The 18,083-nt window shown below is 35.7% G+C and overlaps 1 protein-coding gene across 1 annotated transcript; it reads left to right on the forward strand.

The window, feature by feature from the left end:
* The first annotated feature begins 13,827 nt into the window (after positions 1–13,827).
* Positions 13,828–17,853, forward strand: LOC133824138 (uncharacterized). The gene is made up of 5 exons (XM_062257007.1): positions 13,828–14,306; positions 14,912–15,034; positions 15,631–15,730; positions 17,066–17,178; positions 17,530–17,853. The coding sequence occupies exons 1-5, from the start codon at positions 13,956–13,958 to the stop codon at positions 17,713–17,715; spliced, it is 873 nt and encodes a 290-aa protein (XP_062112991.1). The 5' UTR covers positions 13,828–13,955; the 3' UTR covers positions 17,716–17,853.
* Positions 17,854–18,083: the final 230 nt, after the last annotated feature.

An 18,083-nucleotide genomic window follows, 5' to 3' on the forward strand; every position in this document is an offset into this window, starting at 1 on the left:
TATGAAATTTTCTTAATATTTATATAAATTATTCAAACAATAATTATAATATTCAAATATAGTAAAAATATACTTTTATTTAAATCAATAAAAATGTCTTTTCACATGCTTTTACGGTACCAACCCTAACAATCTCCCACTTGCCCTTAAAAAAACTGAAGCATTTCTCTCAATCCCATATTACGTACATGATCCATAATAGACTTTGCAGGAACTGTCTTGGTAAATGTGTCTGCCAGGTTTTGTTCTGACGCTATCTTCATAACTGTAACATCATATCGGTGCACGATATCTCTTACCATATGGTATTTCCTCTCTTATGGCTTCTAGGTTCTTTTGAGTTAGCTACCGCTCCACAGTTGTCACAATACAAGATTAGTGGCTTCTCCATACCTGGAACCACTTCCAGATCAGTGTAGAACTTCATGAGCCAAACTGTTTCCTTAGCTGCTTCACAAGTTGCTATATACTCGACTTCCATGGTTGAATCTGCAATACTGGATTGTTTGATGATTCGCCAGACTACATCTCCTCCACCGAGAGTGAATACTGACCCAGATGTTGATTTACGACTGTCGTTGTCTGATTGGAAATTAGAATCAGTGTATGTAGTAGGGTTTAACTCACCCCCTGAATATACAAGGATATAATATTTCATTCTCCGAAGATACTTGAGAATGTGCTTCACCGCAATCTAGTGTTCCAAACCAGGATTTGATTGATAACGACTTACAATTCCCACCGCATGGCATATGTCAGGCCTAATATACAGCATAGCATACATAAGACTCCCAACTGCTGAAGCATATGGATACTTTCTCAAGTCCTCGTCTTCCTGGGGTGTCTTTAGACATTACTCATTGGAAAGAATAATTCCATGTCTGGTCGGTAACTAACCTTGCTTGGAATTCTCCATTGAGAACCTTTCAATCACTTTATCTATATAGTTTGCTTGAGAAAGTGCCAAGAGCTTGTTCTTCCTATCCTTTAAGATTTGGATTCCAATAACATAGCTCGCTTCACTCAAATCTTTCATTTGGAACTTTTTAGCTAACCACTTCTTCACGTTTGACAATGTCTCTACATCGTTTCCAATGAGTAGAATGTCATCCACATAAAGAACTAAGAAAACCACTACTTTTCCTTTGATATATTTATATACACATGTTTCGTCGATATTCTGTTTGAAGCCATATGTTTTAATTGTCTCATCAAAGGTAATGTTCCAAGATCTAGATGCTTGCTTCAATCCATCGATGAATTTTAGTAATTTCCACATCTTATGATCTTCCTCTTTCTTCACGAACCCTTCTGGTTGTACCATATAGATACTTTCATCAAGATAGTCATTAAGAAAAGTTGTCTTGACGTCCATCTTCCATATCTCGTAATCATAGGCTACAACTATGGATAAAAGGATGCATATGGTCTTTAGCATGGCAACAAGAGAAAATGTCTCTTCATAATCGATGATGATGGAATTTGATCAGCTGTGAGTTCCTCCAAAACTATTTTGCTCCGAGGTTTTAGTTCTTCATATAGTCATGCTCAAGGAGTGTTGCATTTGTGGAAATAAATACATTTTGGTCCTTTTGACTACAGAAATAACCACCTCGTGTCTCTGGAGCATAGCCCACGAAAATACACACTTCAGAGTTCAGACTTTGAGTCAAGTTTCCATAACTTAGGTCTAAGAACATGAGCAAGACAACCCCAAATGCGGAAATGGCGCAAGCTAGGTTTGTTACCATTCCACAACTCTAGAGGTGTCTTGCTTATCATATTAGATGGGACTACATTCAAAATGTACTTTTATTTAAATCAATAAAATGTATTTTCACATGCTTTTAGGGCATCAACCCTAACAGTAAGGACATTTCCTATTTTTGGCACATGGATAGATTATAACCCAATTTTTTTGTTTGATGACGTACATTATAGTTATAACAAGCATCTCACTAATTATTGAGAAAATTTAAACAATTTACGGTGCCAAAATCAGAGTTCAAACAATCAGTTGCACACATGCCTGATTTTTTTATACACATGGAAAACAGAATGTTTTAACTCTGATTTCGACACTGTAAATTATTTGGAATTTCCCGAAAATTGGTAAGGATGCCTACTATAACTATCATGCACGATGTCATAAAAAAAATGGATTATAATTTCTCTAAGTGTCGAAAATAGAAAAAGCCCCTACGATACGAGCAAAAATGATGTCCCTACTTAAGAAGCTCCCTATATATATACTATAATGTTTTGTTTCTTCACCCACATTGTTATTCTTCTCTCTCCTTTTGTTCCCCACTCCTATTCTTTTTATTCTTCTATTTGTTTCACATTTTCTTAATTTTTCTTAATTTTCTTGATTGTTCTCCATTTTCCAACTATTATTTCCAATAGGTCAATAACAATTAGTATATTTGCTATTGTAGAAAAAAAAATGGGGGCTGACAGTAAATTTTGGGTTGCTTATGAAATCTAGACATTTTGTCATAATAACTAGTTTCTACTTCTCTCAGTTTGAGAGTGGTACCTAGTTACCAATTTTATCAGTTTCAAATTACTAATCAATCATCACTTTTATTTTTTTTAGAGTGTTAACTAGTCTACAACTAAAAGAAAAATGTTGCATTCACTCATTAATTGGTAACATAATAGCAATTGGTCACTAAGAAAAAAAATGAGTAACCAATTATTGTTTTATTATTGAAAACAATAGTAACAAGTTACCATTATGTTATTAGCCAATTAGTGACAACCATTTTTTTTTTCATTTACTAGTAACTGATTATCACTTTAATTGAGAAAATTAATAACTGGTTATTAAAATGTGATTTCCATATTGAAAAGGAAAAAAAAAAAAAAAGAAGACAATTTTAGTTTCAAATTTAACCCAAACTTGATTGTCAATTTGATTTTTTTTTTAACAAGAATTATAGATCAATTAGTTTTGATATTGGGTAACATAAATTTGATTAAATTTGTGGATGAATCTTATGAATTCAAAGCTAGATATTGTATTTTATTTATTTGAATTGTCATAGCAAGGAGAGGATAATGAGATTGGAGAGGAGATGATACCGGGGCCATAGATCATTAAGGTGATTTTATGGAGATCTTGGAGGTGGTTGCTCTTTTTATATAAATAACATTTTTTAGAAATTTAAATAATATGGCAATATAACAATTTTTAAAACTTTAATTAAGAGAATACATATATTAATATAAAGGAAAACTTACATCTCATATGGTTTTTTGCATTTAATTCTAAAAACCACCTAAGATATTTAATTTGTATAGATATCGTGCCACATCACCAAAAAATACCAGATTTATAAATTAATATACATAAAATGGAAAAGTTCACAGAATCCCAAATTTTTACTTTTATTTTTGTTTTCAAATGGTTGCTTATGATACTAATTAGATATTAATTGGTTACATTTTCATAAAAATAAAAAAAAACTTTATTTTTAGATCATTTTATTACAAGTGTATTAAAAAAAATATTTAAAAGTTACTATGTAGCTTACTAGAAATAAATTTTGCTAATAGGTGATATGGTAACTTATTATACTTTATTACAACTCATTAGTTTCTAAAATAAGCTTGAAAGTAACCTAAAAGTATTTTAAATAATGAGACACTATAATATAACCTAAAAATGGCTATTTGGTATCTTAAGATAACAATTTTTATACAAATAAGTTTTGGATGTAACTAAAGTGTATGAAATAATATGGTCTAAAAATGACGTTTTTCGATAAAAACAAAGTAAATAATCAGTATCTTATCATCATCGTAAGTAACCAAAATGTTACTTTTGAAAACCCAGAAAAATGGAAATTTCATAATTGCGTGAACTTTTCCTTTTCAGGTATATTATTTTTTAAATTCGGCATTTTTTGATGATGCGACAAGATATTTTTGTAAATAAAAAGTTGTAGGTTATTAATTATTGTGTAAAGTTGCATATTATTAGGTGTATTTGGGCAAATAAAATATAATTAAGTTACATATTTTCCCGACATAACAAATAAATTATAATTATCTTAACTAACTTAGTCTCCCGATATAACTTAAAATGACGATACAATCTTCCTACACATGAGTCATAACCTCGAGACTAATTGAATCTATGTTAAGAAATAATTGAAGAAGTATCCACTAATTGGAATGCTCGTTGCTTCTTTTTGACATTTTAGAATGTATAGGGCCACAAGTTATTTTATCTCTCCCTAATATCTAATTTAGTCACTCTATAAAACTACAAATGAGAAGACAATGCCCCTACTAAGCATTCTTAACCTCGGAACTAGTTGAATCCAATTTGAGAACTAATTGGAGAAGTATCCACTATATTTCAATGCTAGTTGCCTCTTTGAGATATTTTAGAATGTAAATGGCCCCAACTGGGTTTTTCTTACCCTATTATCTAACTTAATCACTCGTTAGACTTTCAAGTCACTATCTTGGGACTTACTAAATCCAATTTGAGAAATAATTTGTTAGGTGTGAACTAATTGGAATGCTAATAGCTTCTTTGGGACATTTTTAAATGTATAGGGCCACCAATCGGTTTACTTCACCCTAATAACTAATTAGTCTCCCGATATAACTCAAAATGACGAAACAATCTCCCTACTCATTAGTCATAACCACGAGACTAATTGAATATAAGTTAAGAAATAATTGAAGAAGTATCCACTAATTGGAATGCTTGTTGCTTCTTTTTGACGTATTAGAATGTATAGGGCCACAAGTCGGTTTATCTCTCCCAATATCTAACTTAGTCACTCAATATAACTAAAAATTATAAAACAATGTCCCTACTAAGCATTTTATCTTCGGAACTAGTTAAATCGAATTTGAGAACTAATTGGAGAGGTATCCACTATATTTGAATGCTAGTTGCTTCTTTGGGACATTTTAGAATGTATATGTTCCCAAGTGGGTTTATCTAACCCTATAATCTAACTTAATCATTCGTTAGACTCCAAAGTCACTATTTCGGGACTAATTGAATCCAATTTGAGAACTAATTTGTTAGGTTTGCACTAATTGGAATGCTAATAACTTCTTTGGGACATTTTTAAATGTATAGGGCCACCAATCGATTTATCTCACCTTAATTCAATAGTGCGGAAAAGTGCTTATACTCTAAGACTTGTGATGACTATGTCACCTTAGTGTGTCTATATGTTGATGATATGTTAATATGGAGTAGTGACATGAAAGGAATAATAGAAACGAAGAGGTTTCTATCTTCTAACTTCAAGATGAAGGACTTTGGAGAGGTTGATACCATATTAGGTATTAGAGTTAGAAGGAATGTTGATGGATATGCCTTAGGTCAAGCTCATTATGTTGAGAAAATGCTTGACAAGTTTGGTCATCTCAATATCAAAGAGGGAAACACACCCTTCAATTCAAGTCAAAAGCTTGAAAAGAATGAAGGGAGAAGGGTGGCTCAACTAGAGTATGCAAGTGAAATTGGGAGTTTGATGTATGTCGCTCATTGTACTAGAGCAGGCAATACATTTGTGGTTAGTAAACTTAGTAGGTTTACTAGCAACCCAAGTATCTTACATTGGAAAGTCGTTGAAAGAGTATTTGGATAACTTAAAAGAACCAAAGAGTTATGCCTCCAATATTCTAAGTTTCCTAAGGTACTTGAAGGATATACCGATGCTAGTTGGATATCTGATGTGGGAGATAATCTCTTCACAACCGGTTGGGTGTTCACCCTTGGTAGGGGTGCGATTTCTTGGGGGTTCTAAGAAATAAACATGTATATGTCACTCAACCATGGAGTCCGAGTTTGTAGCTCTAGCGGCAACCGACAAAGCGATTGAGTGGCTAAGAGATCTCATGTTGGACATACCAAAAATCGCAGTTGATGTATCCACGATTTCGATACATTGTGATAATCAATCCACTTTGATTAGAGCTTACAACAAGATTTATAATGGGAAGTCTAGACATATAAGTCTAAGACATGACTATGTGAGGGAATTGATTGATAAGAGTATCATATCAATTTTATATGTGAAATCATGTGAGAACTTAGCGGATCCGTTTACCAAACCTCTTTGGAGAGATTTGGTTAGTTCCACAAATAAAGGGATGAGACAAAAACTCCTTGATATATAGATTCTCCGATGATGGCAACCCAACTCAAAACTTGTTTACATCAAGTGTAGAGTTTAGCGGGTAAGAACAGGTCATTGATAAAGGAATAGATTCAACATTAACAACTTAAAAGTCTCATCAAGGGTGAGTTAATGTTGGTTGATATCGAAGTGAGGGTTAACCCTAGGGCTTTTAATGAAATTTAGTTGAAGAGCAACAAGCATCTCTAAAGGTAGCAAAGATGTTGTAAGAATTTCACCTATGTGAACCTAGAGGTGGGCCGCCTGAAAGAGAGTAAGAGTTTTCTCTTCGGATGGTTCATAAATGGATCAAGCATAAGGCCATTAAAAGTGCTAAGCGTGAACAGTGGGAAATACATAAGTAATTAGATAGCGTTGTGTGAGACATCGCCGGTTTTTATCATTAGGAATGTTGGGTTCAATCTTTTTATAATACCTTAGCATTTTGATTTATGCTTTGTAATGTTTTCACTAAGGTAAAGTTCAAACCCAAAAGGTACTTTACTTTATGCACTAATATCATTGACTAGAAAATTTAGGATGTATTTAACCAAGTAGGGGAATGTTGAGATTGGTTAAATACACGGTAAAATTGTTTAGGCACGAAGAGGTGCTAAAACAATTACGATTTCACAAAAGTCAACATGTGAAAGTTGACTTTCAGAATAAGCAATTATAAATAAACTTTTTGGGTCCAAAATGTTTATTTGGAGTATATGAGAGTACCCAAGAAGTTTGGGAGTATTTGGAGGTGTTTTGAGACAAGTCTTGGAGTACCAAAACAGAGGCATCGGCGATGCATTGCCCCCTAGGAGGCGACGCGTCGCCAAAAGCATGAAACCCTTGGTTGAGATGGACCAGGCGATGCATCACCTAGTGCTAGGCGATGCGTTTCCTGGCATGTTACGGAAAGTCCGTACAGTTACGTAAATAACCTCCAAAACTTAAATTTAAATGCTCTAATCTTATTGGTTGAGCCTAATGATGCTCCTATACTATTTAAGGGGTTTATATGAGTTAATTGGTGAATTGATCACTCACCTCTCTCTAAAAAGAAGAACTATCAATCTCTCTCTAGCTCCAAGATTACTACTTTTCTCCAAGATCTTCATTAAGAAAGTTTGGCTTGTATGAAGGATCAAGGCTTGTGTATCCCAATCTCATTCCATTGTTGTAGCTTCAAGCATTTCCATAGAGAAGTCTAGGTGTTTAACCTAATTTTGGACTTGATGATGTGGCATCTAAGTAAGAGACATGTGGCATTACACTACATTAAATTCAGAAAGTTGGTCAGAAGGAGTAGCTGCTCGAGAGGACTACATCAGGATATAGACGCTTATTCAGCAAAGTTCAAGTAACTAGCTCGATAATGGACCAAGTTAGTACCATTCCATGAAGCTGCTCGATGAGTAGGACACTTTTACCCGAAGATCCAGATTTAATATACCAACGAATATCCCAAGATATTTATGTAACTGATATTTAAATTGTATTATTCTAGTGTTATTTGAATTTGTAACTGAATGTACTGATCCCACACCTACATTTGTATGGCCTATATTTGTTTGTAAGGGCCCATAGCCCACTAAGACTCTCTAAAAATGGGGAGTTCATTCAATCATTAACCCTAAGTGAAAATTACAGGAGAAAATGCTAGAGATTTCTTTTATACGCACTATACATACAATACCCTTCCAATTGTATTCTTTTCTTAGCTTATGTAACTCAGTTAAACCTTGTTTCTTCTTGATCTTGAGCCTGAGACTTTATTGATAAATACAAGTGCAAGTGGACGTAGGTTATTACAAACTCTTGGGGTTGAACCACTATAAAATTCTTTGTGTCGTTTACTTGATTTCAGTTCGTTTGATTCTTATTTCGACGTATAAATTGACTCAGTGTCATTGACCAAAACGCTAGTCAACATTTTGGTGCTTTCATTAAGAGCTGAACTCAAGATCCCACCTTACCAAATCCATCTAAAACAATGGCTATCACTACTAGAAGCCAAAGCCAAGAACTACAAGGAAACCCTGTTACTAGACAGATTGATCGCCCCTCGAGTTGCATATCCCTCCTTTGCGCCCCACTCATCAAATTCCTCCTCCTGGAAACCTACCTCCACCAGCCACATTTGGGCATGTTGAGCCCCATGTGGACTTAGGAGAAGATCTACACCCCAACCTTGAACAGTTAAAATGGATCATGAGACAGATGCCGAAACAATTCATTGTCATGCATGAGAGTCAGGAAGCAGCTCAAGAGGCTATATAAAAAGCCCTCAATAAACAAAGACAAGATTTTCAAGCATAGTCAGATCAAAGGAAACGAGCCCTTAAGTAAAAACAAGAGGAAGCAGACCGACGCAATAATGAAGTAGCAAGGTTGCTAGAAGTTGTCTTGCTACAAACTCAAGTTGGACGACCTCGACCAATAAATCCTTTGCCTGAGAATAGTGGCCAAGCAAATCCAGAAGTTCAAAGGCCAGCTGGTCGAGCCCCAGAGCCTGCTCAACTATTGAGGTCCCAAGACCAAGTGGTTCCCCCTGGGCAAACTCGAAGTCATCACTCGAATAGGGGAACTCAACCAGGAGTACAACGTAAACTCTATCATGATGAGCAAATGCTACCTAATCGTGACCAAGGTCAAGGTTGTAGTAGAAAAGTGTTTGGAGAAGGAAGGTCTACTGATGGGCCACCAAGGCATGCAACCTCGAGGAGAGGACAACTTCCTAATCCAAAAAATCTAGGACCTGGTCAGCAGTTTCAACAACCAATGAATGAACGACCAGCTAGTCAAAATTGAGGTTAGCCACCTCGACGTGTTGGATGCAATCATGGTCATCCTCCCAGAAGAAATAGGCAAATGAATGACCAAGAAGCCAGCAGTGGCTATCAAACATCCTATCGGGATGGCTATGATGGAGATGAAGGGGATAGTCGATACTACCAACCCCACGACAATCAATATTATGACAATCGTCATAATGATGGGCATCGAATAGGACAATTTGTTCCTCCAAGGTCACCTGGGCCTCCAGACGTCCCTACGAGGGAAAATGTGCAGCCTGAAGGACTGTTTGTCCCACTAAGGCACCAAGAGCCAACAAACTATCCAGCAAGACCACCTTCTGGTGCTCCTCGAGCAGATAGCCAGAATGCTGGGGGCAGCCTAAAAGAGGCAGTGTCTTTAACAGACTCAGAAATAAAGGACGCGACTTGTGAGAAATCCTTGACCACCTTCGAGAAGGCAATGGGTCTAATGTTGTGAGACTCATTCCACTAGTAATCCCACTAGCACCGCAAGGAGTAGCTACAACACTTTCAGTCGCTGCACCAGCAATTGTGCCAGTAGTTGCTCCAACTATTCAAGCACAACTTGATGCCCTCACTCAGATGGTTCGGGAGTTGACTTCCCCAAAATTAGTTGATATCGACTTAGAAAGAAGGAAATGATCTCCTTTATCTAATCGAATCAACGCACTTACCATCCCTCCCAAGTTCAAGATGCCATCTTGGAAGATGTATACTGGAAAAGAAGATCTCATATCACATGTGAATAACTTCAAAATACAGATAGACCTTCAAGGAGTAAGAGATGATGTTTGCTGCAGGATCTTTCCTGCTACCCTTGCCGACTCTGCACAACAATGGCTCTTTAAACTAGAACCTTGAGACATTAATTCCTGGGACGCATTGGTGAGACTCTTCTACTCATAATTCTTTGTTGCTTGTATTCTACTAGCCGAGCTCAATGACCTTGTTGACATTATGCAAGGAACCAATGAGGCCCTCAAGGATTATGTGCAGCGTTTTATGAAAGAGGCTGCTAGATCCAAAATAGTTAACCATGATGAAAAGATGATGTGCATCATGGTTGTGATTCAAGTAAAAGGTCCCCTATGGACTGATCTCAGAAGAAAGATCGTCTCCTCAACTAGAGAATTTCTAAATCGAGAAGATGAGTTCATTAAGATGGAAGAGGCTATTCGAATAGCAGATCAGACCAACCAAGCAGGCACAAGTACTGCTCTAACAACAAATACTGGTACATCTAACCAAAACCAGACAACCAATGGTAATGGTAGTAAGAAAAACCATAATGGTGGTAAACAAAATAACAATTCTAGTAGTGGCAATAACAATTACAATAAACGGGCAAGGACCAATGATAAGCCACGAGAATACATCCCTTATTTTACCACCTACTCTACACTTTTAGGGTCACAAACAGAAGTTTTCCAAGCTACACATGTTGAAGTGTCCTATTGGAAAACAAATCCTATCAAGAAGGATATAAGCAAGAGAGACACCAACAAGTTTTGCTGCTTCCATAACAATTATGGACTTTTTGTGTTATTTTTTTAGTTGTTTAGTTTTTATTGGCACATTTTAAAATACAGTAATAAGTTTTTCAATGTTATTTTTTTGCTGTTTTTTATTTTATTTTGGATATATGTTTAGTTGTTTTGAGATATATTTTGAGTTTATTTTTTACACACTTAAAAGTGCAGGAAAAAAATGTTTTAAGGTTGCTTTTTGTTGTTTTTTTAGTTTATTTTGAGTTGATGGAATGAATTGATGTCTAATTGACTTTTCAATACTGTATTGTTGTCGTGTTGCATTTAAGTTACTTTTTTAATATTGTTTTGTAGTGTGTTGCTTTTTTAAAATGTAATAATGAGTTTTTTGTGTTGTTTTTAGAAAAATTACATAGATGAACGTGATTTGACTTTTATTTACAAAAATCTCCTATAAATAATTATTTACAAATGAATTGTATAGACTACCATAAACTAAGTTTTTTTTTTTTTTTTAAATTTGTTTCTCCTTCTTCAAATCTATTTATTTCTCTTTTCTCTATCTTCTCCAAAACTTAAAAATAAAATTCTGACCACACCGCTGGTCATTTGGGCGAAAGGATGGTACCATTGAGACCTATTCTTCAAGGTGACAATTTTGATATGTGGGAAACATATGTTTTTTTGCCGTCGCCGGAGAAGATGGTCAGAATTAAAAGTAACATTTTAGTTTATTTTATATTTGGTTAACCAAAAAGTTTCTTTTGGTTGCTTTTATATAATTGCTTTTTATTTTGATAAAAGAAAACTCAATAATAAAATACTGAAATGTGTATTTATTTGTCGCCCTGATTTTCCCACGGGCTGTTAGCGGGCTGAGATACGGCCTAATCATGTCTACCACGTGGACATCCCCAAGACCGGAGCTGCTATCGTAAGATCCTACCTCCTTAGCTCGAGGTAACCTAAAGGTTCGCCAATATTACTTAAGGACTGAGTCTGGATTCTGAAGGCTACAAGTCGAGGGAAGCATCCAGCTCATGGTACGAGCTAGAGTTGGAGGCTGTGACCTTTTATAAAGTCAACCACGCAAGGTAAACGTGCATATATCAGACATCACGTGTCTGATATATCCCTGACTTCTCGGACACGCAGCATGAACGTGCGTATTCAGACACCCACGACTGGGTTGGGCCGTGCGGCCCATTATCCCCCTTACCTATTGATTAGACCACACTTCATGTGTCAGGTTTTAGGAATTAATCATGAATGTCACAGAGTTGACATGATAGGTAAGAAGGTCACGGGATGACCTTCTTACCAACTCCCAGGTGCCCTCTCTTATAAATATGGAGACCCTGGGAGTTGCAAGGGGTTGGATTCGATTGTGTAAGAAATATCCTGTAAAAGAATACCAAGCACATAGCAATAATATTGACTGGTGGAGTAGAAGGATTTTAACCTTTGAACCACCTAAAAAACGGGATTGTGTCACCAGTCCATTTACAATTTTTATAGGAGTTTGTCTCTTTTTCACATTTGCTTTTGACTTGCAATGACCGGTTGTGTGAACCGGATGGAAAGTTGCTGGTGATGTGGGTATAAAAAGTAGGGGCAAAAAAGTAATTCCCTATAAAAAAATATGTACAGTTGAGGACTTGATCGTAAACTTAATATGAATTTGAGAGATATTTACGATTTTGGTAACGTAAACATTGCGCTTCCGCCAAGTGATTTATATGTTATGTTGAGTAAGACGCAACAATAACCACGTAAGTAAAACTAATATATATTTTGTAGTTGTTTTATAAGATTTTTTAAAGTTTTTTCCTGAAGATGTTTAATTTATTCCCCAACAATCCTAACTCTCCCCCATCAATCATAAATATATATGCATATATATATATACATATATCATTTTCAACAACATATCGAAAAATTTAAACATCATTCATAAAAACAAATTATAAAAATGCACACAAAACCTTATTTTGAACTAACCCAAGGCCACCATCACGTGCGAAGAGCTCTGTTAGCCACCGTTAGCGAAGAACTCGACCCACCATAATGGAGAAGTTGAGCCACCGTTTCTAGCCTCGTGCCTGTGCTCTACGCCTTGTCGCCGCCAACCCAGGAGAATGAAAGAGATGGAGATATTTTACAACCAGTAGAAATGACTGATTCATGGAGTATATCCAAAAAAATATGTACAGTTGAGGACTTGATCGTAAACTTAATATGAATTTGAGAGATATTTACGATTTTGGTAACGTAAGCATTGTGCTTCCGCCAAGTGATTTATATGTTATGTTGAGTGAGACGCAACAATAACTACGTAAGTAAAACTGATATATATTTTGTAGATGTTTTATAAGATTTTTTAAAGTTTTTTCCTAGAGATGTTTCATTTATTCTCAAACAATCCTAACTCTCCCCCCATCAATCATAAATATATATGCATATATATATACATATATAATTTTCAACAATATATCGAAAAATTTAAACATCATTCATAAAAACAAATTATAAAAATGCACACAAAACCTTATTTTGAACTAACCCAAGGCCACCATCACGTGCGAAGAGCTCTGTTAGCCATCGTTAGCGAAGAACTCGACCCACCGTAATGGAGAAGTTGAGCCACCGTTTCTAGCCTCGTGTCTGTGCTCTACTCCTTGTCGCCGCCAACCCAGGAGAATGAAAGAGATAGAGATATTTTACAACCAGTAGAAATGACTGATTCATGGAGTATATCCAAAAGAAGAATCAACATATATCTAATGCCTAACCAAAAATACACAAACAAATAATAGATATAATAGGAAAGGGAGATTCAGAGTTAGAGTCGACTTGGCAGTTGGGTGGATTAGAAAATCGACTGGGTCCACTGAATTAGAGTTGCATTCTTGAGGTTATAGCAGCCATGCCGATAAGGATTGAGATGGGAAGACAAATATGGTCTTTTGAAGTGAGAAGGAAATGCATGCACAGATGATGGACGTGAGGGAAGAAGAGAAACGAATGATTGCTTTTTTTTTTAAGCAATTGATTGAGAAAGAGTAATAAACCTCACCGAAAAAAAATTCTAACCAGTTACAGGTTTTTAAGGGTAGTGTGGTATTTTAACAAATTTTTACAAAATATATTAATCTGATAGTTGACAATCTTTATAGTTAAATCTAATAGTTAAAAATCTATGATGGATTTATTCCCTCCAAGGCAAGGCAAGAGAGGAACTAAAGAATTGCGTGACAGCACCATTTTTATAAAAAAAAAACCTTATAAACCCCGTGAAAAAATCCCTATTAACTTTCATAGTACGTGAAATTTCCCAATATATATTGGGCTAAAGCCCATAACATTTACATAACTAGATCTGTCCGACCCGATCAGTTTCCCTCCTCTTTTTCCCGCCAAGAAAAACACAAACCCCGGCGATTGGATTTTGCAGAAGAAAATCAATTCGATTCGATTCATAATTTGATACTGAGAAAATGGAGAAGGAGACGGCAGCTCCGACGGGTTGCTACAAGTGCGGCCGGCCTGGTCACTGGGCGCGCGACTGTCCCTCAGCCCCTCCTTCCAACAATTCCAATACCGATCCTCCTCCTTCCTCCAAACCCAAAACTCCCTTCACTTCTTTCAAGAATACCTCCGCCTCTGGCTCTGGCTCTGCTGCATTTAGATCGGGACTCACCGACAAACCCGCTGCCAAACCCAAGAAGGTTTCGGCTCCGAGGACAAGGCCCAAGCTCACCCCTCAGCTCTTTCTCTCCGACGAGGGTCTCGGTTATGTCCTCCGTCACTTCCCCCGCTCCTTCAAGTATCGCGGTCGCGGCCACGAGGTTTTCCCCCACTTTCAATTTCATTTTGTTATCAGCAAATTTTCTTTTGACTCTGTAAATATTGCTTCCTTGATGCAAACTAGTACGTTTCTCTGTTAGTTCTGTAAGTGGAGTGTCAGTTTTGTTTTACCATTCTAAAAAGCTATTCGAAATTGGGTATTCATTGAATCTTAAATGCTTAATTACTGTTCAAGCAGTTGTCTTGAATCTTAAATTTTAGGTTAAGTTGTTTGATCACTCGTAAGTAGCAACTTTTGGCGGGGATAAATTGGGAGAAAATTACACAATCAAGTTCGTCATTAGTTATCACACTCAACCACCTGAGCTAGCCTCATCAAATGGCAGGCAAACCCCCATTTCGATAGCTTTTTAGCTTGTCTTATTTCGTTTAAATGGGGGAAAACAGTGACCGATTGAGTTGAGTTTGATCAGTCTTGGAATCCAAGGCCTGCCTAAGTTAGCACTTCATTTGATAATCAAGCCTAATAGACTGTGGTAGACTTTATTAAATTATTAAAACTCCTCTGTTGAAGTAACATGAATAAGATACCTGTCTGATTAAATTTTAGTTGCTGAAACTGCTTGTTGTTGATTCTGTATTGTAGGTCGGCGATTTGGGGAACCTAATTAAGATGTATGGTGATTGGCACTCGCGTTTGCTTCCTTATTTCTCATTTGATCAGTTCGTCCATAAGGTGGAACAAGTTGCAACTACAAAACGTGTAAAGGTGATGAAGTCTTATATTTTACCTTTTTGTTTGTCTGCAGAGTCTGTTTGAGGTGTTCTTAAAACTCATTTTCAAGTTTCACAGAGAATTTAAGCTCCATCTTCAATTTTTTAATTGCCTCTGCTTTTAATGACAGCAAGTCTATATCCTGCAATTTAACTGAATGAAATTTAGTTGTATTGTAGTGATTGATATTTGTAAATGTGTCTTCTGTAACATTATTTAAAAAACTTGAGTGCCGAGTTTTGTCTGATTTAAACATTTGACCTGAAACCTTATACTATATGATTTCTTTCTGTGGCGTTATAGTAAATAAAAGTTTTGAATTTCAATTGCCTTCTATTTATTCAAACAAGGTTTTCTGTCAGTCTACTTACCTATCTATCTGATTCTCTTCCGTGACATTTTAGCTCAGATTATCTACCCGTTTATCTATCTCTGCATGGAAGCTTCTCCTTGTTAATAGTGTGGATGTACAAAATTTTATTTGCATGCATCATAATCAGTTCTAAGCTGTCTTCACATGCTACGTATCTTTCATTTTGCTTTTTTTGTGTGTGTGCGTGCTCACACAGTAATTCTCTTTTGTCAAGTAGACATGTCTTAGAGAATTAAGAGAGAGAGTTGCAAATGGAGGGGATCCAGCAAAATTGCACGAACCGCCAGTTGACCAAGACACTCAGCATGATGCACTTGGTATGCTGGATATTTTGTCAGTGCTATGTATATATTTTTTATCCTACTCATAATGTGGGCACTATTCATGGTGCTAGACATGTAGAGAAGAAAATAGAAAAGGGAAACAATGAGAAAGAGAGGGGAAGGGAGAAATAGAAAAGAATTAGAGAGAGTAAATTATTTGATAATTTCATAGCAGGTTTGACATAGCTAGTCATACATATACGAAATATACATATATATAGGTAATTTAACAATTCTTCGTAACTCGACTAGGGAACTAGCGCTAAGAATTCTAACATAATGTAAAATCTCTAAATAAAAATCCCAAGATCATAGGTTAATAGAAGCAGTATCACTTTCTGAATTTACTCCTAAAGTAATTACAAATTCGATTTTGATCCCATTACTCATTGATTATCAATTTCAAAACAGTTGATATGAATTTTATTGCATGTGTATACTTGATGGAATCAAGAATCTAATTGATATTTTTTATCATCATCAACTTCTTTAGCTTGATCATCTAGCCCAGCGTTTTAAACATACTTATTGTAGCTTGCAATATTTGATGACAATACTTGAGCAAGACTTCTCTAGTGAAATTCCTTTTCCACCCAGCTAAGTAAATATGATTTTATATATGACAAGAATCATGAGGCTCCATCTAAAAACTAATTGGTAATTAGTGGAGTTACACATGTTCTTATTAATGGTTCAATATTCTTACACTTATTCCATGTGGGACACAATAGTCTAATAATATAATTACTTGTTTATCATTTAAGATTGACTAGAGTTATTCAGCTGATTTAATTTCTTAATTCTTTGAATTTTTTGGGATCTAAAATCTGGTCTTGAAAATTTTCAGCTTTTCTATCCAAACAGATAAAACGTTGAGCTTAAATTATGTGTTTTTCTTTCTTGGATGGTAGAGGACCCTTTCTTCTCCATTCAGCTTTCTCCTCTTTTAAGTCAAATTACTTTTCAGAAATAAAATTGACTTGTTACATCCCCCAAATGGTCTTTTTAACAGTCATGCTTTGATTCTGCAATGACACCAATCTAAACCATTAGCCACCGCATCCCACCCTATATTCTCAGAGTTTTGGTAAGGAAAGAACGACATTTTAATGAAACTGAGCATTTTGAACAAGCATAATTGCATGATACGGAGAATCCAAACATTAAGCGGAAGATCTGTCTGCATTAGTTGCTCTAACACTTATACTGTATTAGTGAGTTATGTTTACCAGTTACACTTAAAATTTATCAAAATATTAGATAGGAAACAAATACTATTTTGAGGGTTCCTAGTTGAATGCTGACTGATTCTTTCAATTTTTGCCGAAGCTATGAGTTCTGAAGAAGTACAGCATCAACAGGAAGCGTCCACTACAAAGAACCATGAGGGTAACAATGTACAGGAGGACATATTTCAGGATATTTTTGAAAATGCGGTTGAAGTACGTATATTTTCTTCTGTCAAATTATTAAAGCTGTCTTTTATTTTAGTTGCTTCATCATTGTCAGAAAGTGCTTGTGAGTGCTCTGATTTTACTGAATAAAACTACTTAGTACTTTCCATATAAGATACGATCTTAAACATGTTGAACATTACTTTTTTTTAATTAAGTAATCATAGATATGTTGTCTAACTTGAGATATGAAGCTCACATGATTAGTGAAGAGTACTTCCATGTACAATCCGAATCGGAAAACTTGAATTTATAAGATCTCTTATGCTTGGTTTTTGATTGGGAGTAATTGCTTTTTGATAATGACATAATGATTTGCTCCTTGTTATTTAATGGTAGGAACCTTCCCAGACCTTACACTATGAGATGGTTTCTGCAAAAGAATCACCTAAACAACCAAACGACAATGTTAGTAACTCCAAAGAAAATGAGATCACAGAAGAACAGAAAGTCCGAATGGAAGCTAACAGACTCAAAGCACTAGAGAAAGCAGCTGCCCGGGCCCGCCCACTGCAGGATACATAACTGTTCATTTCATTTTGTTGAAATATGCTTCTTGTATTATAAGATTTTACACCAATAGACAACTCCATTTCTTTGTGGTCCTCCATATGACAAATTGCAAAAGAGTTTCTCATCAAATTTAACTATTTTCAAAATGAATTGTATGTGGCTTGGCTGTAGAAGTAGTCTTGGTGGTAAATAACATGGCATAGAGGAGAGCAGGACCTGTAAACTTTCCCTAATAGGTGCTTAGCAAATTTTGTTGCCACCATTGATTTTTTTAAGAAGCACCCAACTGGCCCTTAGCAACTTCACTCAAACTTACCAACATGTAATAGCAATTCCTGTCTTGTTACCATTTTCGTGTGAAAACTTGCAATTTACATATG

Source organism: Humulus lupulus, chromosome 3, assembly GCF_963169125.1.
Source record: "Humulus lupulus chromosome 3, drHumLupu1.1, whole genome shotgun sequence".
Lineage (NCBI taxonomy): Eukaryota > Viridiplantae > Streptophyta > Magnoliopsida > Rosales > Cannabaceae > Humulus > Humulus lupulus.